At 56.4% G+C, this 23715-nt stretch overlaps 3 protein-coding genes across 7 annotated transcripts; all 3 read left to right on the forward strand.

Annotated features, from left to right (window-relative positions):
- Positions 1 to 1350: 1350 nt before the first annotated feature.
- Positions 1351 to 8734, forward strand: LOC122209492 (keratin-associated protein 10-2). Of its 2 annotated transcripts, XR_006197633.1 has the most exons (6): positions 1351 to 1401; positions 1642 to 1677; positions 2504 to 2647; positions 2840 to 2995; positions 7968 to 8496; positions 8650 to 8734. XR_006197633.1 is itself a non-coding variant. In XM_042921369.1 (5 exons), exons 2-5 carry the CDS (start codon positions 1672 to 1674, stop codon positions 8079 to 8081), a joined length of 420 nt encoding a protein of 139 aa, XP_042777303.1. In that variant the 5' UTR covers positions 1351 to 1401; positions 1642 to 1671; the 3' UTR covers positions 8082 to 8510. The 2 variants fall into 2 exon arrangements, 1 of the variants encoding a protein (XP_042777303.1); XM_042921369.1 differs by lacking the exon at positions 8650 to 8734 and having other exon boundaries at positions 7968 to 8510.
- A 242-nt stretch (positions 8735 to 8976) lies between these two features.
- On the forward strand, positions 8977 to 14434 carry ALDOA (aldolase, fructose-bisphosphate A). 4 transcript variants are annotated; one of them, XM_042921366.1, is made up of 9 exons: positions 8977 to 9023; positions 11582 to 11708; positions 11789 to 12000; positions 12607 to 12661; positions 12793 to 12953; positions 13306 to 13389; positions 13508 to 13682; positions 13845 to 14044; positions 14130 to 14434. In XM_042921366.1, exons 2-9 carry the CDS (start codon positions 11597 to 11599, stop codon positions 14223 to 14225), a joined length of 1095 nt encoding a protein of 364 aa, XP_042777300.1. In that variant the 5' UTR covers positions 8977 to 9023; positions 11582 to 11596; the 3' UTR covers positions 14226 to 14434. The 4 variants fall into 4 exon arrangements, with proteins under 4 accessions (XP_042777300.1, XP_042777299.1, XP_042777298.1 ...); XM_042921365.1 differs by lacking the exon at positions 8977 to 9023 and adding an exon at positions 10069 to 10260; XM_042921364.1 differs by lacking the exon at positions 8977 to 9023 and adding an exon at positions 11227 to 11382.
- Positions 14435 to 16437: 2003 nt separating this feature from the next.
- On the forward strand, positions 16438 to 23703 carry PPP4C (protein phosphatase 4 catalytic subunit). The gene is made up of 9 exons (XM_042921367.1): positions 16438 to 16493; positions 16722 to 16889; positions 20298 to 20349; positions 20926 to 20976; positions 21195 to 21296; positions 21854 to 22027; positions 22121 to 22247; positions 23075 to 23264; positions 23349 to 23703. The coding sequence occupies exons 2-9, from the start codon at positions 16792 to 16794 to the stop codon at positions 23476 to 23478; spliced, it is 924 nt and encodes a 307-aa protein (XP_042777301.1). The 5' UTR covers positions 16438 to 16493; positions 16722 to 16791; the 3' UTR covers positions 23479 to 23703.
- The last annotated feature ends 12 nt before the right edge of the window (positions 23704 to 23715 follow it).

Consider the following 23715-nt stretch of genomic DNA (forward strand, 5'->3'; position numbering starts at 1 on the left):
CAGAGGGAACAGTATCTGCAAATGTGTGGAGCTGTGAGACCCTCTGCACTGGTTCAGGAAACTTGAACAGGTCCTACGGTAGAAATTTGGAAGAATGATTATATATTGTTATTTAGTTATGGTTTTACAGATTATCTGATTCCCCTCCCCTAGTAGAATGTAAGCAACACGAGGGCAGGAAATTTGTCAGCTTTATTCTCTGCTAGAGTCCCAGAACCTAGATATGCTGTGAATGAACAAACGGAAGACAAAAGGGGCCCAGAGTGGATGATGTTGTCAGCTAAGCACTTGGGCTTTATCCTGGAGTCGGCTGGGGAGCCTCCGGAGGTTTAAAATAGAAAAGGGACATGGTCTGGGGTGCCTGGGTGTCTCAGTCAGTTAAGCGTCCAACTCTTGATTTCCCTGCAGGTCAAGATCTCACCGCTCATGAGTTTGAGCCACGCATCAGGCTCTCCGTTGTTAGCACGGAGCCCGGCTGGGATCCTGTCCCCTCTCTCTTTGTCCCTCCTCCACTCATTCTCTCTCTCCCTCTTTCTCAGAATAAATAAATAAACTTAAAAAAAGGGACAAAATACCTTTTTTTATTTTTTTAATGTTTATTTTTATATTTGAGAGAGAGAGAGAGAGAGCACAGGCAGGGGAGGGGCAGAGAGAGAAAGAGACCCTGAGACAGAACCCAAAGCAGGCTCCAAGCTGTCAGGAGAGAGCCCAACTGGAGGCTCGAACCCAGAGCCATGAGATCATGACCTGGGCCGAAGCCTGACGCTTAACCAACTGAGCCCCCCAGCCCCCCGGAAAAGGGACAAGATCTGATGTGGGTGGGAGGAAATCACTCTGACAATTATGTGAAGGTTAAAGAGACCCGCTGAAGTCTTAAATTAGGACACTGTCAATAGAAATGGGTGCGGCCAAGTTGGGGGAAAAAAAAAAAGAATAGCGGTATACAGTTAACAAGTAGCTTTGATTTTTACAACATCCCCGTAAGGCAGGCGTTTCCCGGTTTTACAGACTCAGCGAGGCTCAGTGACTTGGCCGAAGTCACACAGCACGCTGCTGGTGTAGCCCCGGGTATCAGTCTTTTCTTTGCAGCGCCGCCGGACGCCGCACAAGATGGGGGTCCGACTGCGGCAGGTGGCAGCGGGAAATCGCCACTTCCGTTCAGTAACGGCGGGAAAACCTGGTCGACCACGGCTACGAGGAGCTGGTGACCGCAGAGGATCTGGCCGGGGAAGAACGGCTGGGAGAAGGAATTTGGGTCTCGGCGGCCGCCGTAGGAGCGGCGCTCGGATCCCCATGGCAACGGCAAGAAGCAGCGGGAGCTTCTGGGCGGTGCTGCCGCCGCGGCGGATTGGATGAGCGCGGCGCGGAATCCGTGAACTGCCCGCGGCCCCGCGGGTGCAGGTGCTGGGGACCAGCGGACGGAGGGGGCCGGGGTGTGGGGACAGTCAAGGGTGTGGCCAGGGCCAGGCTGGGGCCTGCGAGGGGGGCGCCGCCCCGAATCCCCCGGACCCCCGACCCCACTGTCCCGACCAGTAGCCATCGTTCGGCCTCAGTTTCTCCAGACTGGGCGGGGGGTATCGGGCACCCCAGTCCAATGGCCCCTCTCAGCCTCTGAGACCCAGGACTTTCTCTCCTCTGCAGCTCCTGGACTGACCGGCGCTGTCCTGCCCCATGGCCGTGAGTCCTAGGCCCCTTACCCTTTCCCGGAGGGACCCCCTAAGTGCCTTAAACTCGCCCTGACTTTGCCTGCCTTCCAGCCCGGACTGGACAGGGGGCTCTGTACCCAACGTAGACCCTTCGAGCTCCGGAGGAGAGCTGTGAGACAGTGCCGGGAATAGACTTCCCACGGAGCGCACATTCCCGCGCTTCTTGGCAAGATGAGATGCTTGCCAAGTAATCAAGGAGAAGAGGCATCCCAGGCTGGGGGAGCAGCTGGGGCAGAGCCTCGGGGGTGGGAGAGAGGGTAGGCGTTTGGGGAGCTGCTAGGACTTCAGTATGGCTGGAGTGGAGAGGAGGAGGGAGGCCGAGGCGGGCAGGGCTAGCTCGGGGGCTTTGTCACTGAGATAAGAAGTTTGGACTGAGTCACTGGGAGCCATTGAAGGACTGGAAGGAAAGGACAGATACACAACACAGCTGGGATGGGAAGAGGCAGAATTGTGGGTTGGAAGACAGTCAGCGGCCAGTAATGTGGCCTAAGGGACAGTAAAGTAGTACAGAGGAATCAGAGACAATAGATACGTTATGGAGAGGCATTCTGAGAGGAAGAGCAACACATCTTGGAACATTCTAGAATGATCAACAGGTACCGATGGTGCTGAAACGGGGACGACAGAGGAAGGTCACATTTGGGGAACAGGATAGTGCAGTCCCAATGACTCTCTCCCCAGCATCTGATGGCCGTTCCTCCCCTCTTCCCAGCCACCTCCGGTGTCCCTCCTGGTATTTTTGCCTTCCTGCAGCCCCTCCCACCTCCTTGTCACCCCTTCCTCCTGTGCTTGTCCAGGCCTCCTCTAGCCCGTGGAACCCAACCCCGGCTCCCGTCAGCAGTCCCTCCCTGCTGCTCCCCATCCCCGCCATCGTCTTCATCGCTGTGGGCATCTATTTGTTGCTGCTCGGTGTAGTGCTGCTGACGAGACACTGCCTGCTGGTGAGGGGCCTGGTGGAGGCTGAAGGGTGGGCTCTGGGGAAGAGGAGGCGGTCAGTCGGTGCCCTCATCTGCAGGCCCTTACTCTGAGGCTCCTTTGCCATTTAGTCCCCGCATCTGTACCTATCACGGTCCCTCCTTTCCTGTCTCCCGCATGCCACCTGACCCGGATCCTGAGCCCTTTCCATCTCCTAGGCCCAGGGCTGCTGCACGGACTGCAGCTCCCCCTGCAGGAAGCAAGGCGCTTCCCGGCCCCAGGACTGTTGCTGGACCTGTGCGGAAGCCTGCGACTTCCCTCTGCCCAGCCCCGCCCGCTGCCTGGATGCCTGCTGCCCCCAGCCCACCGAAGCTGTGAGTTCTTGTCCTGTCCCTGGCTCCCCGAGCCCCGACCTGGGCGCGCTCTGTGCGTTTTTGTGTTGTTGTTGTTCAACAACGTTGATTGCTGAGCACCTGCTCTAGGCCAGGCCCCGTTCGGGGTCCTGGCTCAGTGGGAGACAGCCCAAGACACCATAAACAGCACATCACATACTTTTCTGGTGCTGAAAACTGCTTTGACGGAAGAAAATAGGGTGGCAGCTGGAGAAAGGTGAGTACCATGTAGGGCACACAATGGCTTCCGAAAACGGAAATATAAACGACCCCTCTCACCGCTCCTTCTGTTCACTGAGTGAGCACTACATTCCAGACAGTGTGCCACTTTTACTGGCATTATTATTTTCTCAGCAACCCTGAGAGCTGGGTATTTTTTAAACATTTATTTATTTTTGAGAGAGAGAGAGAGAGAACAAGTAGGGGAGGGGCAGAAAGAGCCAGAGATATAGAATCCGAAGCAGGCTCCAGGATCCGAGCTGTCAGCTCAGAGCCCAACATGGGGCTCGAACTCACGGACTGCGAGATCATGACCTGAGCCGTAGTGAGATGCTCAACTGAGCCACCCAGGCGCTCCTGGGTATTATTTTTAATGTTTATTTATTTTGAGAGAGAGAGAGAGAGAGAGAGAGAGAGAGAGGGAGAGAATCCCAAGCAGGCTCTGCATTGTCAGCACAGACCCTGATGTGGGGCTCGATCTCATGAATCATGAAATCATGACTTAGCTGAAATCAAGAGTCAGACGCTTAAACGACTAAGCCACCCAGGCGCCCCAAGAGCGCTGGGTATTTTCAAAAAGCTATATAGTACTGATTATGAAAAGCATTGATTACAGTGTGCGTGTCGAAAAACATCGAAAGTACAAGTCACTTTATAAACCAGCTCCATAACCAAGGTTGCTACATTTTGTGTACGTCCCTCATATACTAATATGCAGTACTATTCCTGCTATATTATGCCATTATTTGGCAAAGATGGGATCATACCACACATACTGTTTCATCACAACTGCTACTTGCCCTTTTTACCTGGACATCACACCTTGACCCCCTAGCTATGCCTGTGTGTGTAGATAGTTAAGTATTTTTATCCTGGTTTTGCAGGGGGACAAGTTGCCTCCGGGAGGTTCAGTCGGACTCTTGCAGAGCAAATTGCTCCATTGTGTGTTGAAACAGAATCCTCAGGGAGGAGCCTTGCTCCCAGAGGCCAGGCCATTTTTGCCTTTGTGGGTTTTACGATGTTAAATGTAACTGACCACCTTCCTATTTGGGGCTCAGATTTAGACAGCAAAGCTCTTGCCTTTGAAGTGGTGACCTTCCCGGGAGGAAAGAGGGAGGATAAAAGACCCAGCAAATTCCCAACTTGTGCGGACCTTAGTTGGTTGAATTCCTGGGAGAAGTTGTGAGTTTTGAAATAAATTATGAGGCAAGGGGCTCTCCTTCAAATAATCTGCTTTTGGTTTCTGAGGGGTAGCCGGGAGAGGAGCCCAGGACTGGGGGTAAGAGGGCAAAGGGGAAAACGAAGACCCAGGGTCCTAAAAACTCCTATTTTATAGGAAATGCTGAATTACAAAGTGATTTCTGGCTCCCTCTCCTGGCGGGGGGGGGGGGGGGGGGGGGTGGGGTGGGGGGGGGGGGAGGGGCGGGAGGGGTTGCCCTTTGCCCCTTCTGTCAGTCTGGGCCTTTCCTCCCTGGTCAGACCCATGAGGATGGAGTGAGGAATTCTGGACCTGGAGACCTCAGGGCCTGATCTATCCGGCTTCAGCCAGAGCCAGGAAGGAAGGATTCTAGAATGGCACAGGGCAGGGCGGGATCATTCTGTCCTTGAGCTGTCTCTGTACGAAGTATAGAGTGTCTGTTCTTCAGTTTCCTTATAGTAACAAGGACCACAAATATTACAAAGCTCTTGCCTACTTTATAGCTGTCCGAAACTGAGGCTTACAGAGGCTTGAGTGAGTCACCTGAGGCCTAGGCCAGGACACAAACCCAGGTGTCTTTTCCTTTCTGGGAGACAAACCTGCCTGCTCTGCCTTCTTTCACAAGCATGTGGCAAGGATCTCATTCATTCACTCATTCATTTATTCATTCACTTATGTATTCACCTACCAAAGATTTATGGAGTCACTGTTGAAGCCCTGTGCCAGGCCCTAGGGGCTCAGCAAAACAAGCTGGACACGGTCCCAGCCGCACAGGGCTTCTATTCGAATGAAGGGCAGAGAAGAAAAAGTAGGCAGTTATGCTAGACCATGAGAAATGAAGTCATACAGCGCAATGGTTGGTTCTCAGCCCTGTGTGTGATCAGAGGCACATATGAGACATAGAAAACCACGCGTCCAGGCCCCACACTCAGTAGGTCTGGGATGGGATTGGAGTTTGTGAATTAAGAAAATTTTTTTTAAATGTTTATTTATTTTTGAGAGAGAGAGATAGTGCGAACAGGGGAGGGGCGGAAAGGGGGACAGATGATGTGAAGCAGGCTCTGCGCTGACAGCAGAGAGCCCGACGCGAGGCTCGAACGAACACATGAACCGTGAGATCATGACCTGAGCCAAAGTCAGACTGCTCAACCGATTGAGCCACCCAAGTGCCCTGGATTTTGTGCATTTTTAACAAATTAATTAATTAATTAAACAAACCCTGGGTCACATCAGGGTTAAGAACTATTGTTCAGGGCAGTGCCTGGGTGGTTCAGTCTGTTGGGCGGCCGACTCTTGATCTCGGCTCAGTTCTTTTTTTTTTTTTTTTTTAATGTTTATTTTATTTATTTTTTTAAATGTTTATTTTTGAGAGAGAGAGACAGAATGCGAGTGGGGGAGGGCCAGAGATAGAGGGAGACACAGAAGCCGAAGCAGGCTCCGGGCTCCGAGCTGTAGGCACAGAGCCCAACACAGGGCTCGAACTCTCAGACCGCGAGATCACGACCTGCGGCAAAGTCGGCGCTTAACTACCTGAGCCACCCAGGCACCCTCGGCTCAGTTCTTGATTGAAGGCACACCCCCACCCCACCCCACCCCGCCCCCACCCCCGGTTTGCCTCCATGCTGGGCGCGGAGCCTATTTAAAAACCTGGGGGAGAGAACGGGGACAAGAGTATCTGCCTGCCATTGAGTGTTCACTGTGTACCAGGCATTGTGCTTGCCGCCATGAGCCTATGAAGGAGGCATTATATTTGGATGAGAAAACTGAGGCTCAAAACATGAATTAGCCAAACCTGGGCCTGAATTCGATTCACATCCGGGCCTGAGCGCTAACCACTAAAGATGGCTGGCCTTCCCAAAATCAAAGTGAGAGAAATCGAAGCGGAAAGAGCCTAACACACAAGGGTTAACGGTCTTGTGGCATTCTTGCTTAATGTACTGAAGTAGCAGATTCCTTTGAGAAGCCTCATGGCTGCTTGTGAGAGTCGAGAAATCCATTAGACAGTTATAAATGACTAGCTGTAAACCCTTCCAGTGGACAGAGCCCAGAAATACTTTTCATACCCTCTCCTCTGAGGTGATGGCAATGGAGCGTCTCTCAGCCACCGGTCCTGTGTAGGGAGTGACGGTGTGGTCCTCCAAAAACCCACAGAGCCCGCTTCATGCCCAGACTGGGACTCCCCAGGGAGGCCCCAAACCACCCCCAGCATCAAACACAAGGGAACCACTTCAGTCTCCCTTCCACCATGACACCTCTGGCCTCCTTCTTGAGAGACAATTCTGCTGGCACTACACCAGCCCCGTTCAGACCCCTGTCCTTGCGGCGGGCAGATCCCCTCCCCTCACCGCAGCCCCTACTGATATCTGATCTCACCAGTCATCTGACACCGCACCCCCAAACCTCAGCTGTTTGAAAGGTCATTCCCCTATTCCTGGCTTGGCCTGGTGTCTGACTGAGCTGTGCAACTGTGACTGTCACTAGCTCTGCCTCAGGCCTCCAGGAGCCAATCTCCTGTCACATCCTGGGTGTGTCCCACCCCAGCCACTTGGCCTGACTCCAGTCCATGCGTGAAGCAGTCACAGATCACCCTTGTCACAGGGCAGGAAGGGAGACCTAGGACAGTTCTCCGTTCTTGTCACTAAGGACATGCTGTTCCTAGTTCCCAAGAGACAGACCCTTCTGATTTCCCTGAAGCCCTCTTCTTTCTTCTTTGCCCAAAGAGGGGGAAATGATTTGATTTATCCACTCACTCAACATTCATTTGTTTCTCACATACCTACTGAGCACGAGTACCCGTGCTAGGCCAGTGGTGACATGAGATAAACTGTCCCTGTCCCAGCAGACCCAGAAGGAAGCTGGTATTCCTGGCATTGGTGTTGAGGGGTATCCCCCTCTCTAAGCCTCCATTGCCTCGTTTGTAAAGGGGCCCCCTGTGCAAGGTTCTGATACATAAAAGAGAGGTGACTCTGTGTGAAACACTAAAAAATTTTCTTAGATCTGTACAGTACCATTCTCAAAGACAATTGAGATTTTTTAAAAGTCATTCATGAATACAGTCTGTGCCTTGCATGGAGCAGGCGCTCAGAAATGATGAACGAGATCCTACAATCTGGTCTCATGCCAAGGACGAAATTCACAAAACCAAGCCATTTTCATCATGGACAGAAAATGTGTGCTTTCCCCGGTCTCCTGGCTTGGAATTGAATGAGGCCACAAGGATATAGTAGAATCCTCTTGGAGCTGAACATTGGGACTCAATCAAACAGGACTATTTGGTCCTCGGTCTCCTTGTCTATTAAATAGGAAGAAGGAAAGAACCGCCTGAACTCAGTTGTTTGGAACACTGCCTCCTTGCTGATTTAATAGCACAGGGAATTGATTTGTTCCCAAGAATGGTAGACGGTACCCTCTGTTCCACTGGGCAAATGGGACTCTCCAGGCCTCTCTGTTCCCTTCTCCCCTGAGAGGGAAACAGTGTAGGGCACTGGTCACCCTTCCTCCTGCCCACCGCCCTCACCCCTTTCTCCTCTCCCTCAGGGTTGGGCCTCTCGCTGCCCTCGCTGCTGCCCACTCTGCGACTGTGCCTGTGCGTGCCAACTCCCTGACTGCCAGAGCCTCAACTGTCTCTGCTTTGAGATCAAGCTCCGATGAGGACCCGGAGTCCTTGCCCTTTGGGGAGCGGCCAACCTCCTGGGCCCACATGTCCCTTTCCCTGAGGGGCCACTGGACACCTTTCTCTAGACCACTGGAACCACAAATGGCCTGCCCAGCTCATCAGCCCGGGAACCAGCTGTGGAGAGCCTGGCTTCCTGCAGAGCAGGACTCAGAGAGCCCTTGGCCCGCTGGACTGCAACCCCTTTGGGGGGCCAGGAGGGAGAGGGGCTAGTGCTCTGGCAGGTGCCCCTCCCCGCCTCTCCTCCTCCCCACATAAACTGTTAAAATTGAAGGTGAGGGTGGGAGACACTGCTCACCACAGACCACATTATGGGACAAACTTGAGCCTTGAGCGTCAGGATATAGGGGTACCACAACCACACCTTGTCCACGGACTCTTGGTTATTTTGAGGTGAGTGTAGTGCCTGCAGCTGCTCTCCCGCCAAAAGCTTGGTCTCCTGAGAATCACAACAGCCATCATCAGGGCCCAGAGGGGAGGGGGTTGAGAAGGAGGCAGAGAGGGCCACAGATCTGAGTCCCCTTTCCTCTCCTTCCCTCCCCACAGATCCCTGGCAAAGATTGATTTCTCTTGACAACCTTTGAGGGCCTCAGGCTGGATTTCCAAGGAAGAAATTTCCTCAGATGGACGGGTGAGTGGGCAGGGGCCCTCCCCCTGCCCCCCAACTAGGGCAGGCCCAGAGCTTCCTCCCCCTTCTCTCACTTTAGGCCCCACGCTGGCCTGAATGTCAGGGGCTTCAGGTTTCCCTAAATATAGGACCCTGCCAGGGGATCCGTGGCAAGGAAAGGGCAGGGGTCACCGGAGAAGGTTGGGGACATTGGCTGGGGGGAGGGCAGGAGCTGCCTTATAACCCAGCCCAGGAGCGGCCTGGCTCACTCGCTGCTGACCAGGCTCTGCCCGCTCCTTCAGCCTCCTCGCAGGTGGGCGCCAGCAGGACGCCGCAGGGTTGGGGTTGGGCCTAAGGGGTCCAGATTAGGAGGGGAGTCTTGGCTGGTAGGATGAGGGACTCGGAATGTATCTGGGGGCTGACCGGCTAGGGACAGGTTTGAGTCTGGAGGGGGAAGTCAGGTCCCAGGGAGACGTTTGCGCGGGGACTGTGGCACTGCATCTCCAGACTCGCCTGGGCGAGCGGCGGCCGGCCGGTTCCGCCGCAGTCTGGCTGTGGATGGCGGCGGGGGCCGCAGGCGGGTCCGCCCCGGCCCGGGCGGAGAGGGCGTGCGCACGCACGGCGAGGCCGGTCCGCCGCGGCCGCGAGCCCGACCCGGGCGGCTGGGGCGCCTATACCGGCGCGGGCGGGCCACCCGGAACGGCTGCCGCCCGGCCTCCGCCCCCCGCCAGCCCCGCCGCCCCGTCGAGTTCCTCCCGGGGCAGCCACTCGCCGCCCTTTCCCCCCCGCCGCTCTTCCGCCTGGGCTGGTGACCCAGGGAGGGGCGGCCCCGCGCGCCAGAGCCCGCAAGTCGAGCCTGCAGGCGAGGCCGGCAGACGCCCAACCTCCGGGTTCTGTTACAGTGTGACACACGCTGCATCAGCGCAGGCCGGAAGCTGGGGCTGCCCCGCGGCCGCGCGACTGGGCCTAGACGGGGAGGCTGAGCCTCCGTCCTTTCAGGCTCTTGCACCCACTTGCCCCCACCTCCCTTCCCATCTCCTCCGGGGCCCCTAATCGGCTGAGTCACGGCTCCCCAGAACGCGCCAACTGGGGGGAGAAGGGAGACGGGGGGTGGGGGGTGGAGAGCCCAGGCGACCCGAAGGATGTGGCCCGAGTCACGTCCTAGGGGGCCGGGGGGTGGCGGGGGGGGGGGGGCAGGGATCGTGTTCTCCTAGCGCTGTCCCCGCCCAAGCGCCGCCTCCGGGCTTCGCCTTTCGGGGGCGGCCTCTCCACCGTTCCTCTCCTGCAATTGGACGCCAGCGCTCTCCCGGCCCCCTTCAAGGGAAAAAACCCGGCGGAGGCTGGCGCGGTGCCTTTATAAGCCCGGCGCCACCTCCCTGCTTCCCGCCCCCTGCGCCACCCCCTCCGGAGCCGAGTAGGCTGCGTTCCGCTTGGAACGCGCCGCAGAACCAGGGTGCTGGTGACGACTGCCGCGTTCGCTCCCTCAGTCCGCTCGCCGGCCCGTCGCCCTCCACCGCCGCACCCCGCAAACCCGCCCCCTCCCGTGCCAGGTGAGCGCCCCTCGCCGTGTGCGAAGGTCAGGGACCCTGGAGAAGGATCCTGGGGGCAGTGGCCGGTCGGGTCGGAGCCCACCCCCATTCCCCCGTCCCAGCATCTCCCCGCGCCCCACTACCTCCCACATACATGCTCCCAGCCCGGACTCCTCAACCGTCTTCAGCTTGAGTTTCCTTGGTTTGCTGCGCAATGCAGCGACTACGCGCGCTGAGTCATGGCGGAGGAGGAAGCAGGACGAGATGAAGGGCCATTCCTTTTCTCCTTTTCTTGCTGGGATCCCAGGTGCAAAGGATTACGGCCCCTTTGCCTCTGCGGTGATCCTAAGAGGCAGCGAGGGGGTGGGGGCCAGCTCGTATACTCTCAGGCTTTCCGAAAGCGTGGTTGGTCCCTGCCCTGGGAGGTGGGACCCCCCTGGCGAGGAGGGGAAACCCCTTGGAGGCGCGTGCTGCTCAGTTAACACTTTCCGAGCCTTTACTTATCTGGTGACCTTGATTGTGAGCCTGGAACAGCTGCAGCCGGGCGGGCAGACAGGAGCATTTTCAGGGGAAGGGGTGGGGCCGCTCGCCTCTCTACAATTCTCTTACCCTGTATGAGCAATGCGATCGGTAAACCTTACCCCGTTCCTCCCCCTTGGGCTGGGCTTCCTCTGCTGCCCTTTCCTGGGCTTCCCGTTACCCTCCTGCCCTTTTTTCTAACACCCTTTTCCTAAGGCCCTCCCCCAACCCTGGGAGGAGAAGCTTGACCTTGGGATGTCCTTGAGGCTTTGGAGCCTGGGCCAGCCCTGGAATCTTGGGTGGATCCCGTACAGCAGTCAGAAGATCTGGGTTCTAGTCTCAGCTCTGGCCCTTGGTTTCTGTGGGACTTGAAGCCCAGAGCTTTCCCTTCTCTGGGTCCTTCTGTTGGGCCCTCTGCCTGATGTGCGACCTCTAAATTCTAAAATACTCCGGTTCGGTTCTGCTTCTAGGCAAGGTGACCCCATGGCAGAGCACAAGCCAGAAGGGTCCAGCTTCTACATGACCTGTCTTTCCATGTCTCTGGCCTATTGCTTTACCACAGGTGCCAGTACGCAACCCCACCCTAAGGTGGGAAACACCCAGCAACAAACAAAGTTAGGGAAGGTACAGGAGGCAGGCCTAGTACAGGGAAGTTGGGTGTAGGGGAGGCTTGGGCACAGGAAGTGCCCCAAGACCTGCCCAGTGTGGACTAGGGGAGGGTAGGGAACCTTTGTCCTGACCTCCAGGCAAGGGGCCCTGCTTGTGGGGAGACCATGGGAAGACCCAGCTAACCATTCCTCCCCTGTCTGCCTCCTTTGGCCAGGAACTGACCGGCACCATGCCCTACCAATACCCAGCGCTGACCCCAGAGCAGAAGAAGGAGCTCTCTGACATCGCTCACCGCATTGTGGCTCCGGGCAAGGGCATCCTGGCTGCAGATGAGTCCACTGGTACGGGCAGGACACAGTGGAGGAGGGCCCAGGGTTGAGGGTGACAGGCTGATCCTCTTATTTTTATACGATGCTCCTAGGGAGCATTGCCAAGCGGCTGCAGTCCATCGGCACCGAGAACACCGAGGAGAACCGGCGCTTCTACCGCCAGCTGCTGCTGACTGCCGACGACCGTGTGAATCCCTGCATTGGGGGTGTCATCCTCTTCCATGAGACACTGTACCAGAAGACAGACGATGGCCGCCCCTTCCCCCAAGTCATCAAATCCAAGGGCGGTGTTGTGGGCATCAAGGTGAGGGGGCTGGGTCTCAGGATATGAGATGGATCTCGGGGAAAGAAATCAGAGTGGCAGGCCGGGGTGGGGGTGGACATTGGGTTGGGAGCCTGGAGACGTGAGTGGAGTCTGCCCCAGGCCACCTCCGAAGCACGTGTGAGAAAAGCCAGAAACATATGGGAACTGCTTGGCTTCTTTTTCTTTTCTTTTTTTAATATTTTAGTTAAGTAATCTCTATACCCGGTGTGGGGCTCGAACTCACAACCCCAAGATCGAGAGTCACATGCTCCCCCCGTCTGAGCCAGCCAGGTACCCCTGCTTGGCACTTTTCATCCTCGTAACTCCAAGAGCAAGGCGTTTCCCTTGTACAGACTAAGACCCAGAAGCTCAAGGCAGTGAAGTGTCTGGCTCGCAGAGTTAGTAAGTGGTAGCAGTCCAGGCTCTGTCCAGTAACCTCCCCGTGTATTTTCCTTCCTAGGCCCAGGTATTGTAACTAACTGAAAACATTTGCAAACCGTGAAGTATCACTTAAGATTAAGTAAAGTGAGGGGCAGAGTGGAGTACTAGAGGTCACTCCTCCTGTCTTATGTTGTTGCTGCCCCCCCCCCCCCCCCGCCCCAACAGGTGGACAAGGGCGTGGTACCCCTGGCAGGAACAAACGGCGAGACTACCACCCAAGGTGAGAACCGTTCTGCTCCCTGCCCTACGGACTGACTCGCCCAGGCCACCAGCCCTCTGGGTGCCGAGGTTGAGTGGGGAGCCGCCTGCCCCCTCCTCTGCTGTGCTCTGACGATTCTGTTCCCTCTCCAGGGCTGGATGGGCTGTCTGAGCGCTGTGCCCAGTACAAGAAGGACGGAGCCGACTTTGCCAAGTGGCGCTGTGTGCTGAAGATTGGGGAACACACCCCCTCAGCCCTTGCCATCATGGAAAACGCCAACGTGCTGGCCCGTTATGCCAGCATCTGCCAGCAGGTGGGCCTCCAGTTCCCCAGCAGGCCACCTCCCACCTCATTTGGTTCCAGAGTGTCAGCTAGCCTGCCACCCATCTGCCAGGATACGTACCTCCCCCAGCGCAGTTGTTCTGGATCTTCCCCAAGCATCAGGCTCGGGCCTGTGGAGGACACTCGGGGGTTCTGTGAGCAGAGAAGCAGAATAGGGATTGTGTGGGTGTTTTGGAGGAGATGCCTGTTCCCTACAGTCTGAGGGCCATGAGGCCATGAGTCTCTGTCATCATGGAGATAAGATCTTGGCTGATAGCTGTGGAGAGCTATGGGTGGGCTTCAGCTTAGAAGGCCTCAAGGCCACCCTGTCCCTCACCCCACAGAATGGCATCGTGCCCATCGTGGAGCCCGAGATCCTCCCTGATGGGGACCATGACTTGAAGCGCTGTCAGTATGTAACCGAGAAGGTAAGTTCCCTGCCTGCCTGGGCAGTATGGTGGATAGGTGACTGGGCCAAGGGCTGTAGGACTGACCCCTGTTCCCCCCGCCTCGATCGCAACCGACTTTGGCCCTGCTCTGCTCTAGGTGCTGGCTGCTGTCTACAAGGCTCTGAGTGACCACCACATCTACCTGGAAGGCACTTTGCTGAAGCCCAATATGGTAACTCCAGGCCACGCCTGCACCCATAAATACTCTCATGAGGAGATTGCCATGGCAACCGTCACAGCTCTGCGCCGCACGGTGCCCCCCGCTGTCACTGGTGAGACCCACATCCTCATCTTGACCTCTGGGAGGTAGATGAACTGTGCCCACAATCTTTACGCCCATTTGGTCTGACTTCCAGCTCAGCTTCTAGGGGCTCTTACCAAGCCCTGAGTCTCTGACTATATCTGCTTCCCCTCCTTCACCCCTTGTTCTACAGGGATCACCTTCCTGTCTGGAGGCCAGAGTGAGGAGGAGGCATCCATCAACCTCAACGCCATCAACAAATGCCCCCTGCTGAAGCCGTGGGCCCTGACCTTCTCCTATGGCCGAGCCCTGCAGGCTTCTGCCCTGAAGGCCTGGGGTGGAAAGAAGGAGAACCTGAAGGCTGCCCAGGAGGAGTATGTCAAGCGAGCCCTGGTAAGGATGGGGGCAAGAGGCGGGCGGGGTGCCGGGGCAGACGGGATTCTGATAAGACCTCACTCTGGCTCCTCTCCCCTCTTAGGCCAACAGCCTCGCTTGCCAAGGAAAGTACACCCCAAGTGGTCAGGCTGGGGCCGCAGCCAGCGAGTCTCTCTTCATCTCCAACCATGCCTACTAAGCGGAGGTGTCCTAAGGCTGCCCCCTCAACACTCCAGGCCCCGTCCCCTCCCACACTCACTCTGGAGGAGGGGACTTCACCCAGGGCTCCAGGCTGCTCTTTGCCATCACTTTTGCCTCCCATGTGACATTGGTGTGTGGTGTTGTCTGTATATGCTAACTCCACTGCTCTTTCCAGCCCACTGCCAATAAACATCTATTTAAGGGGGAGTGTGCCGTTCGTGTCTGGTGTTCAGGACCGGGGAGGGCCAGGGGAGGTGGCAGAGCCTAGAAGAAAGATCCCTTGTTTCCTGTTCTTCCTTCCTGGGCAGGAGAAAAGTGAATGGGTTGGGAGAGGACCTTCCTGCTTTGTTTTATGCTTGCCCAGGGCTTCAAGAAGAGAGCTCGTGAAATTTTCTCCCTACCATCAAGCTCCCCATCCGCTTTTACCAGCAGCACCTGATAAGGCTCACAGTTGGGGGGAGTATGTGTTAGGCTCAGTCTCACTTTTAGACCCAGAACTCACAGGTGCACAAGGCCCCCGTGACAAAAACAGCCACTGACCTAAGCCAACATTTCCTGAGTGGTATGAGCCAGGTGACACGACACGACACGACACCACGCAAGTGATCTGTATGAGTGGGTGTTGCTATTCCCATCTCCCGCTTAAGTCCGTGCTGCCTGAGGTTGCACTTTCTTGATGAAGACAAGATTATTAATGCCTGTGTCCTTAATCTGTACTGTTGAGCTTGTCTGTTTTCCCATCTCAACAGGAGATGGGATTAGAACTGGTTTCTTAATTAATCTTCCTTGGACCATGGAACCGCCTGAAGAACCTGGAATTTATTCCAACAATCCCCTCAACAACACTGATTGTTCAGCCCCCTCAACACAGGGCGCAGGCTCCAGGTTAAGAACTGGGCCAACGTAGCTGCTGCGTTCCATGAAGCCAGAACGAAGGCCCCGTACTTAATGCCTCTGCCACACCTTGAACCCTTTCCCAGTCACCCAGGTTGGGCTGTAGCAGTAACTGCATCAGGTCTCTTGAGCTGTTAAAGGCCCTGGTTATAACCAGGGATCTTAGTGAGTCCTGCCACTTCCTGAATTTCCCTCTGGGCCCTTTGCTGTCTGAGCTCCCTTCCGGAGGGAAAAAAATAACCTTGACTTTTGTGATCTCTCTGGACCTACTGAACTCCTGTAGTGATGTGCATAGAACTGACTTAACCTAGGACTTTTTAGGAGTTTAAGAACTTGGTCATTTCCTTCAGTGCACATTTGCATCTACTGCCTACATACAAAACCAACCCCACTCCCAGTGCCTCTCTAAAGTTTGGCCTCACTTCTGTGCCTAGCCTCACTCAATTCTCTGAAACAAAGTCTTAAAGAAAGCAAATAAAAATTGAAGGTCAACAGAAGATAGCAAAAAGGAGTTTTCAAAAGGGAGCAGCATGTGCAAAGTCTCAGACACCAAGTATGCTCACAGACCAGTCACTTCCCCAAATACCAGTGGTGGGGGGTGGGCTTTTTATACTAACGGTGAATTCCAGAACGTGTGATAGGTGGAGATACTAGAACCGATTCCTTAAAAAAAAAAAAAAAAAAAAAAAGGAATAAAACTTGCAGGCAACAGGAAGCAACTGAGGGGTGTCGGGGGGTACTGTTCTGGAATCGGGGAGGTCATTTTGACCGAGGCCCAGACTCGGTGTGGGCAAGGTGGACTCCTTTCTGCCTCTAACTTCGGAGGTCCTCTACGGCAGAGATTTCTCTGGGGCCATGGAAAGAGATTTGGACAGGATTCTCCCAGCCACTGAACAAATGTTTAGGTATGCCTACTGTGCCAGGCCTCGTTCTAAGCACCAGGGCTGCAAGGGTGACCCTCAGGGATGGGTAGGCCGACTCAAACAGGTAAATAAAAGCGTGTCACAAAATTACACGGCGGCCCCGCGGCTCAGCTTGCTTCCCTAACGGAGATGGGAGTGGGGCGGACTGAGGCGTCCATCAGCTCGCAAGAGGCGGGTCCGCCGGGCCCCCGGTGACCTCCGCCCGCACGCGGCCCACATCCGCTTCCTTCGGCTCATCCCCGCTCCTCTGCTCCGAGAGGTGGGGGCAAGGGCGCGGCGCGCGAGGGGGAAGGTGTGTATGACGCCACATCCGGCGCGCGGCGGAACTGATCTCCCTTTGCTTCCGCGGCGGGGCCGGAAGTAGAAGCGGCGGTGGCGGCGGCCCAAAGCGGAGGGAAGGAGGAAGGCAGGCAGGGAGTCCGGGAGCCGGAGCCGGAGTCGCGGCGGCGGTAATAGGCTGAGACCCCTCTAGGCCACCGTCCCGAGCGCGGGATCGCGGGGTTCGGCGGGAGTTAGCGGGGAACGGCCAGGGCCGTGGGACGCTGGGGGTCCCGGGGCCGATGTGAGGGGAGGCGGGGTGGGGGGGGGGCCGGGCAAGCTCCAGAATTTAGTTGCCTCCCCACCCCCGCTCCCCCTACGGACGCTCTGATCCACGGACTCGTCTTCTCGTTCCTCAGGAGACCCCTGTGCGGTGCGGAGGGGGCGGCGGCCCCGGCTCTGACCCGCGCCGGGGGCGGGTGGTGGGCCATGGCGGAGATCAGCGACCTGGACCGGCAGATCGAGCAACTGCGGCGCTGCGAGCTCATCAAAGAGAGCGAAGTCAAGGCCCTGTGCGCTAAGGCCAGGTGAGCCTGGTGGTCCCTCTGCCCAAGGGGGTTCCGGTCTGGGGCAAAGCCAGTGAGAACTTGGGGCCTGGATCATCCTGGCATCTTTCCCAGAGAGGAGCAGAATAGGGCCACTTCCCTCGAGCAACCAGCCTGTTGGGAGAAGACAGACCTGGATAAAGACACCGAAAGTATGAAGTGACGCGTTTTCAGTGGCGTTAGAGAGTCATAAGATACTTAGGAAGCTCATGGAAACAACTTTACCTGCGGGAGGAACAGAGGTTTCTTGGAGGAGCTGAACTTTGGGGATAAGCCCAACCCTTGAGTTCTGTGGGAAGTAGGATGATGTAGTGGTTAGGAGCTCAGGCTTTGGAATGTGATGGTTCTAGGTTGGGAGGTGAGCTCTGCCACTTACTGGCTGTGTTGGTGATCTTGAGGTCCCTGACAGTTTCTTCATTTGTAGACTGGGGATAATGGTACTTACTAAGATGGCTGTGACGAGTCAATAAGTTGGTGCGTGGGGTGGGCTTAGCATAGTTCCTGGGTACAACGTAAGTGCTCACTGATCCTTAGGTGTTACTGTTGTTACCGTGTAGGAAGAGGGCATTGCTGATAGGGACTGAAGTCATCAGGGAAGGCTTCTAAGAGAAGGTGGCCTGGAAGGATGAAAATCATTTGGCTGGCTGATGGGAGCAGGGCCAGGGAGGAAGGACATTCGTACTAGGATGAGGGCAGGAGTGGAGGCCCCGAGATGTGTGGGCACCAGCAAGGAGACCACTTAAACCTGCCTCCCCTAAGGTACTGTTTGCAGCTTGCACCGTGCCGGAGAATTGTAGGGAAAGAGCCAGGAGAACCACCGTATGTTTGTTGAACAGCAGGCCCACGGTTCCACAACAGGCCTTGTGCTGGCAAGGAACTTCCGTCTTCCTCACAGCAGTTTTGTGAGGTCAGGACTATTTGCTCCATTTAACGTGACTCCTGGAGGCCTGATGACTTGACTGAGGTCACCCAGAGAGAACGTGGCGGAGCTAGGTTCTGAACTTGTGGCTCTCAGACTCTTGCTTGGTTTTACTTCACACAGACAGACTCATAGCAGCGAGACGAGGCCTGTTTGGTGAACAGGCAAGGCCCGTTTTTGTCTGTGACTGTGCTTGCCGTTTGAAGAAAATTTCCCTGACTGGACGAGCCCCAAGATGTTTTTAGTCATCCCTGTTCTTTCTGTCTTGAGTGGCATTTTTAGGAACTTAAACCAACTGTTGCCTGGCACTGTTCTTTTTCCTGTTAGACTCATCTTGCCCAGAGGGCCTGAATTGATTCGGTGGTGAGGATAGCTAATGCTCGAATAGCACGGTGGAGTTTTCAGAATAACAGAGAGGTAATTTATTCTGTCTCCATTGCTCTTGGCAGCAGCCCTGTGGCTTCGTCAGGTCAAGCGTGAGTGTTTCGCAGAAGAGGAAACTGAGTCTCTGAAAAGATAATGTCTTGCCTGAAATTTCACAGCTCGTTGGAGGGGAGGTTCATTTTGGATCCAGATCTTTCACTGTACTCCATGCTCATTGACAGCCAAGCAGAGACACTTAAACTGTGTACAAAGCACTGGGGAGCTATAGAGGACTGAGGAGTGGGAGAGTCCCATCCAGCTGAAACTGAGAAGGGGCTGCGAGGTACTGGGCTGAGGCCCAAGTTGGCCAGTATTATCTTGGGCCCATTCTGAAGGGGGAACAACTCTTGCACCTGGCCATGGCCTCCTGGAGACCCACCAGGGGCCCAGCCAAGGCTGAAAGTGTCAGGAACCTCCCCTTGCTCACAGGGTACATAGTCTCAAACTCTTGGAACTAGAGAGGCCTGAAGTGTGTGGACTGAACTCAGTCCTACTAAAAATACCAGTATAGGAAAAGAGCAGAGGGTTTGAATCCGGTGCTTTTCAATACGAGTCCCAGCTTCATCACCTATAAACAATGTAATCCTGGTCAAGTCTCTCCATCTCTCCAAGTCTTTGAAGTCCTTACGGAGCTCAGATGAGATTCTGCATCTGTAGGGACAGGGGCTGGCACTTTGGCAGGCTTTTTCTAAAGGTAGCATTCGTGGTGGAAGTAAAGGTGGGCGGGTGTGACCCCTGAGAGGGCGGATGATGTGCTGTGAGTGACAGAGCTGGGCTTGGAGGCTGGGCCCGGAGTCTGTGGATGAGGCCGGCACAGATTCATAGGAGATTGGGCTCCTGAGTTCAGTTCATTCACTCTCCAGCTTCGTGACCGTGATCCTGCCCCCTTTTTTTCTCTAAGCCTTGGTTTTTCTGTCGAGGAGGAAAAGAACCTCCCTGAGTCCATTGGGGAGGTCATCATAAGCAGTTGATGTGGAACAGTGTTTCACGCCAGATGCGTTCCTAGCGGGAGGGCCTGGTTGTTGGATGGCCGCTCGATCACTGCCGGTGCCTTCCCCCGAACGTCCCCCCATTCCCAGAAAGCCAAGCAAGCGCACTTCCCTCGAGCCACCTTTTTCATAGAGAGCATCTTCAGGGCCATAGGTGAAAGCATCCGTTCTCGGAGCTCAGGGAGCTGCTTGTCTCCTAGGAGGAGGCTGGCAGAAAAAGGCCAGTGCCTGGGCGCCCCCCACACCAGAGTAACTAGGTGGCAGCGCCAGGCTGCCTGAATTAAATCCCACCTGTATGACCGTGGCCAGTTTATTCGCCTGAGCAGCGGGTGTCATCACAGTGCCCGCCTTGGGGGGTGGCCGTTGGGTTTGTGTCATCGACACCAAGCTCTTACTACAGTCCTGGGGTGTGGCGTGAACTGGAGTGGTCACCGCTGCCGTCATCACCAAGGGCGAAATCTGGAAACGTGGCACCGCTTACTTCGCTGTGTGTGTGTAGCTGACAGAGTGGTTTCACGTCACGCGCTCTTGAGTAGTAGTAGACTCCACTGCAGGGAGGAACGAAAGAACAGAGTTGTCACTCCCTCTAAATAAGGCAAAAGCGCATCGCTTTGATGGTGTGTTTGATCACTGGGTGCCTTCGGACCGTGTGGGGAAAGCCTCCGTGCCGGGCGGAGAGGAGGCTCAGCCGGGGGCACGGTCTCGGAGCGCTCCAGGCCAAGGGAGCAGCGTGAGCAGAGAGCTCTGTGTGGCGAGCGGGTCTGTTCTCTGGAACGAGCACTGGATGTGGGAAAGAGGGCAACAGGGAGGGTCAGGGCTTGAAAGGCCACTGTCTCCTTGGAAAGGCTTTGAATGCCGCAGCAAGAGTTTGGGCTCTGGCCTCTTGGCCTTGGGGAGGCCTGCGGTCAGCCCATCCTGGGGATGTTATTGCACACCTCACTCCTGCCCCCTAGAGGTTCAAGGCCCACCTCAGATCCTCCCTTCCAAAAGATGGGGAACTGGGCTGGGCTGAGCTGGGCTGGCCTGGCTGTGGTGACCCTGGTCTTCTCCCGTCCCCAGAGAGATCTTGGTAGAGGAGAGCAACGTACAGAGGGTGGACTCGCCAGTCACAGTGAGTACCGCGTGTCCTTCCAGAGCCTAGGCACATGGCCGTTCCCCTTAATCTTGTGGGCTACAGAGGTCTGCCCCTCATCCCTGAGAGCCCGGAAAGTCCCGTGTATCCCTCTCCCATCTTCAAGGGAGCCTTGCTATATGAAATGGATGTTACGGGAAGGGTCTTTTGAGCTGATGGGGGGATACTCTTGGTCAGGACAGAAGGACTCTGAATCTGGTGAGTGATTCTACCCCACACATTTCTGTGTATTCCGTGTCATTAGTAGCTTTATTCCGGGTTCCTTGAGGGAAACACGGAGAGGAGGGGGCCAGGTCCTCCAGAAGCTACAGGCCTGGCTTGAGAGACCTAGTTTTAGCTCTTGCCCACAGAACAGCTGGCACTCAGTGCGGGATGGGGGGTGATGCCAGAGCAGACAAAGTCCGGGTAGGACAGTAGATTGGTGGCCCTGAGAAGTTGAGGTTTAGCCAGGAGCGATAAGGAGCTACTAACGCGCCGGGTGTTCCGAAGGCCAGCCCCTGGAGGCGGAGGCTCTCCGGCTGTGCGAGTTCCCACCCAGCTCTCCTCACTTCCTAGGTATGCGGCGACATCCACGGGCAATTCTATGACCTCAAGGAGCTGTTCAGAGTGAGTGTGGGGAGACTCTGGGACAGGTGACCTGGGGGGTGACTGGAAGACGCCTTTAATTTTAAGAGTGGAAGCTTTGACTTGGGTGAGCGAGAGGCCTCCTGTTTGGTGGGCCCTCCGTGAAAGAAGGGCCTCAACTTGACCGGCACATGGGCTGCCGCAGCGGGGGACAGGCGAGGATCGAGCAAACCCTTCTCCCCCCACTCCTCCCTCCCCAGGTGGGTGGCGACGTCCCTGAGACCAACTACCTCTTCATGGGGGACTTTGTGGATCGTGGTTTCTACAGCGTCGAAACGTTCCTCCTGCTGCTGGCACTTAAGGTGGGAACCTGGGCTTCCGGTGCCCACACCCGGGCCGCCTCCGGCCTGACCTGTCTGTGTCCTTCCTGCCCTCGTCTCCTTCTCCATCCACCCCCAGCTCTGAGCCGTCCTGCTGGTGTTCAGCTTGCCCGGGGATGGGCAGAGCAGCTTTCCTTGGCTCGGGGGCATCTGATGGGGTTCCTGGAGGAGAAGGCGGAGCTGCGGCATTGGAGGGGAGGGAATGGAGGCTCCCCGTGCTCGGAAAGTGGCAGGGTGTTGAGTTCACCTGGGTGCGGTATCCGTTGGTAGGCCAGATGACAGAGCACCTGAGGGTCTCGGTAAGGACTTAGTGGTGAAAGGGGAACCGATAGGTTGTAGTTGATGGGGAGGGGTCAGCCTCAAATCCCCTGGAGGAGGGACCGGGGCCTGCGAGGTTGGCAAGAGATGGCATGACTCTGGGCTGGGGTAGTGATGAGGCGACAGGGTGGGCAAGTATGAGGAGATCTGGGAAGGGCCGGTGGGGCTGTGAGGGAGGGACAGAGCCCAGCCCCCAGCCCTGGATCGGTGGCCCCCTCCAGGTTCGCTATCCTGACCGAATCACCCTGATCCGGGGCAACCACGAAAGCCGCCAGATCACCCAGGTCTACGGCTTCTACGACGAGTGTCTGCGCAAATATGGCTCGGTGACCGTGTGGCGCTACTGCACTGAGATCTTTGACTACCTCAGCCTGTCGGCCATCATCGATGGCAAGGTGGGCCGGCTACCGGGTCCCGCGGGGATCGGACTCGCGGGGGAAGAGGCGCTGGGCTCAGCCGGCCTTGACTCCTTTCTTGTCCCCCTGTAGATCTTCTGCGTGCATGGGGGCCTCTCCCCCTCTATCCAGACCCTGGACCAGATCCGGACGATTGACCGAAAGCAAGAAGTGCCCCATGACGGGCCCATGTGTGACCTGCTCTGGTCTGACCCTGAAGGTGAGGGCAGGCAGGCAGGGCAGGGTGGCTCTACCCTTAGTGTGGCAGGAGACTGAGGGGGTCTTGTAGCTAAAGCAAGCGCCTTGAAGAGACAGGCCAGGCGGGCTTAGGGAAGAGCAGAGCGGAGCTGGTCTTCACTGGCGTCTGCACTTGGCCGGCTTGCCCCCTGGCACCCTCAAAGAGGAGGAGGAGTGTGGGCAGCTGGTGCTCGTGAGCTCGGAGAGGGGATGGGTGTGTATTTCATCGCTCAGAGGCCTGTTTGGGACAAAATCATTGGCCCCCTGAACCTGAAGGGGCTTCTGCAGAGTTCACACTCCGAGAACGACGGCCCCACGAACGTCCCTCATTTTGTGGGGCTCCCCAGCTGGTACAGAGCAGAGCCAAGACTGAACGCCGAGTCTCCCAAGTACCAGTCCAGAGCTCCTGCTGTAACACGCACAGCCTCCGCCCTCTCACTGCCGTGCCCGCCTGCCTGGCCACTGCTCCCAGGGCGGCCAGGACAGCCCTTGTTGTCACCTGCTGGACCAATGTGGTCATTATAAGTGTCTTCTCTCGCTTTTGTGTGCACCTGTTTGGCCTGTAAGTCACATGGTCACTCTGGTTATGGGGTAGCTCCAACCGTCAGAAAATTCTTTCTCCTTTGGAGCTGATTTTCTCCAGCATTTGCTGTCCTGTCTCCAGGATCCCCCAGAACACAGGCCGTGTGCTCTGGCCCCATGGGGCTTGATTGAGAGAGGGGGACAGGATGGTCTCTTTCGAAGGGCGGTGGGCACCAGAGAAACCTCGAGGACACCCTCTCCCCCCATCCCTACCTTCCTTTGCCTCAGACACAACAGGCTGGGGCGTGAGCCCCCGTGGGGCTGGCTACCTGTTTGGCAGTGACGTGGTGGCCCAGTTTAATGCAGCCAACGACATTGACATGATCTGTCGCGCCCACCAACTGGTGATGGAAGGTTATAAGTGGCACTTCAATGAGACTGTGCTCACTGTGTGGTCGGCTCCCAACTACTGCTACCGGTGAGCTGCCTGGGCCAGGAGGAGGGGGTGGGGGTGGGGCCCCGGCTGAGCCACTCCTCTCACACCACTGCCCTCCGCTTCTAGCTGTGGGAATGTGGCAGCCATCTTGGAGCTAGATGAGCATCTCCAGAAAGATTTCATCATCTTCGAGGCTGCGCCCCAAGAGACCCGGGGCATCCCCTCCAAGAAACCCGTGGCCGATTACTTCCTGTGATCCCTCCAGCCCCTCTGGCCCTCGGACCACTGTGACTCTGCCCTCTTCTCCAGACGGAGGCCGGGTGTTGGGGGGTTGTCTCGGCTCTGCTCTCCCCCCAGAGAGGGCACTTCGAGGGTGAGGACTTTCTCTGGAGACGCTTGGAGCTTCCGCTCCACGCTTCTCTCCTTTCTCCCCACTTGAACCATGATGTTTCCAATAATTTTTTGTTTTTCTTTTTTCCTTTTTTTTTGGTTT

The sequence above is a fragment of the Panthera leo genome, chromosome E3 (assembly GCF_018350215.1).
Source record: "Panthera leo isolate Ple1 chromosome E3, P.leo_Ple1_pat1.1, whole genome shotgun sequence".
Lineage (NCBI taxonomy): Eukaryota > Metazoa > Chordata > Mammalia > Carnivora > Felidae > Panthera > Panthera leo.

Bases quoted from the DNA above. Each gene is read 5' to 3' on its own strand.
- PPP4C (XM_042921367.1), top strand. From the start codon at position 16,792: ATGGCGGAGATCAGCGACCTGGACCGGCAGATCGAGCAACTGCGGCGC. The intron at 20,350-20,925 runs GTGAGTACCGCG...CTCACTTCCTAG, and splicing joins GGGTGGACTCGCCAGTCACA to GTATGCGGCGACATCCACGG. The intron at 22,248-23,074 runs GTGAGGGCAGGC...CCTTTGCCTCAG, and splicing joins GCTCTGGTCTGACCCTGAAG to ACACAACAGGCTGGGGCGTG.
- ALDOA (XM_042921364.1), top strand. From the start codon at position 11,242: ATGGCAGAGCACAAGCCAGAAGGGTCCAGCTTCTACATGACCTGTCTT. The intron at 11,383-11,581 runs GTACAGGAGGCA...TCCTTTGGCCAG, and splicing joins AACAAACAAAGTTAGGGAAG to GAACTGACCGGCACCATGCC. The intron at 12,662-12,792 runs GTGAGAACCGTT...TTCCCTCTCCAG, and splicing joins CGGCGAGACTACCACCCAAG to GGCTGGATGGGCTGTCTGAG.
- LOC122209492 (XM_042921369.1), top strand. The intron at 2,648-2,839 runs GTGAGGGGCCTG...TCCATCTCCTAG, and splicing joins TGACGAGACACTGCCTGCTG to GCCCAGGGCTGCTGCACGGA. The intron at 2,996-7,967 runs GTGAGTTCTTGT...CCTCTCCCTCAG, and splicing joins GCCCCCAGCCCACCGAAGCT to GGTTGGGCCTCTCGCTGCCC.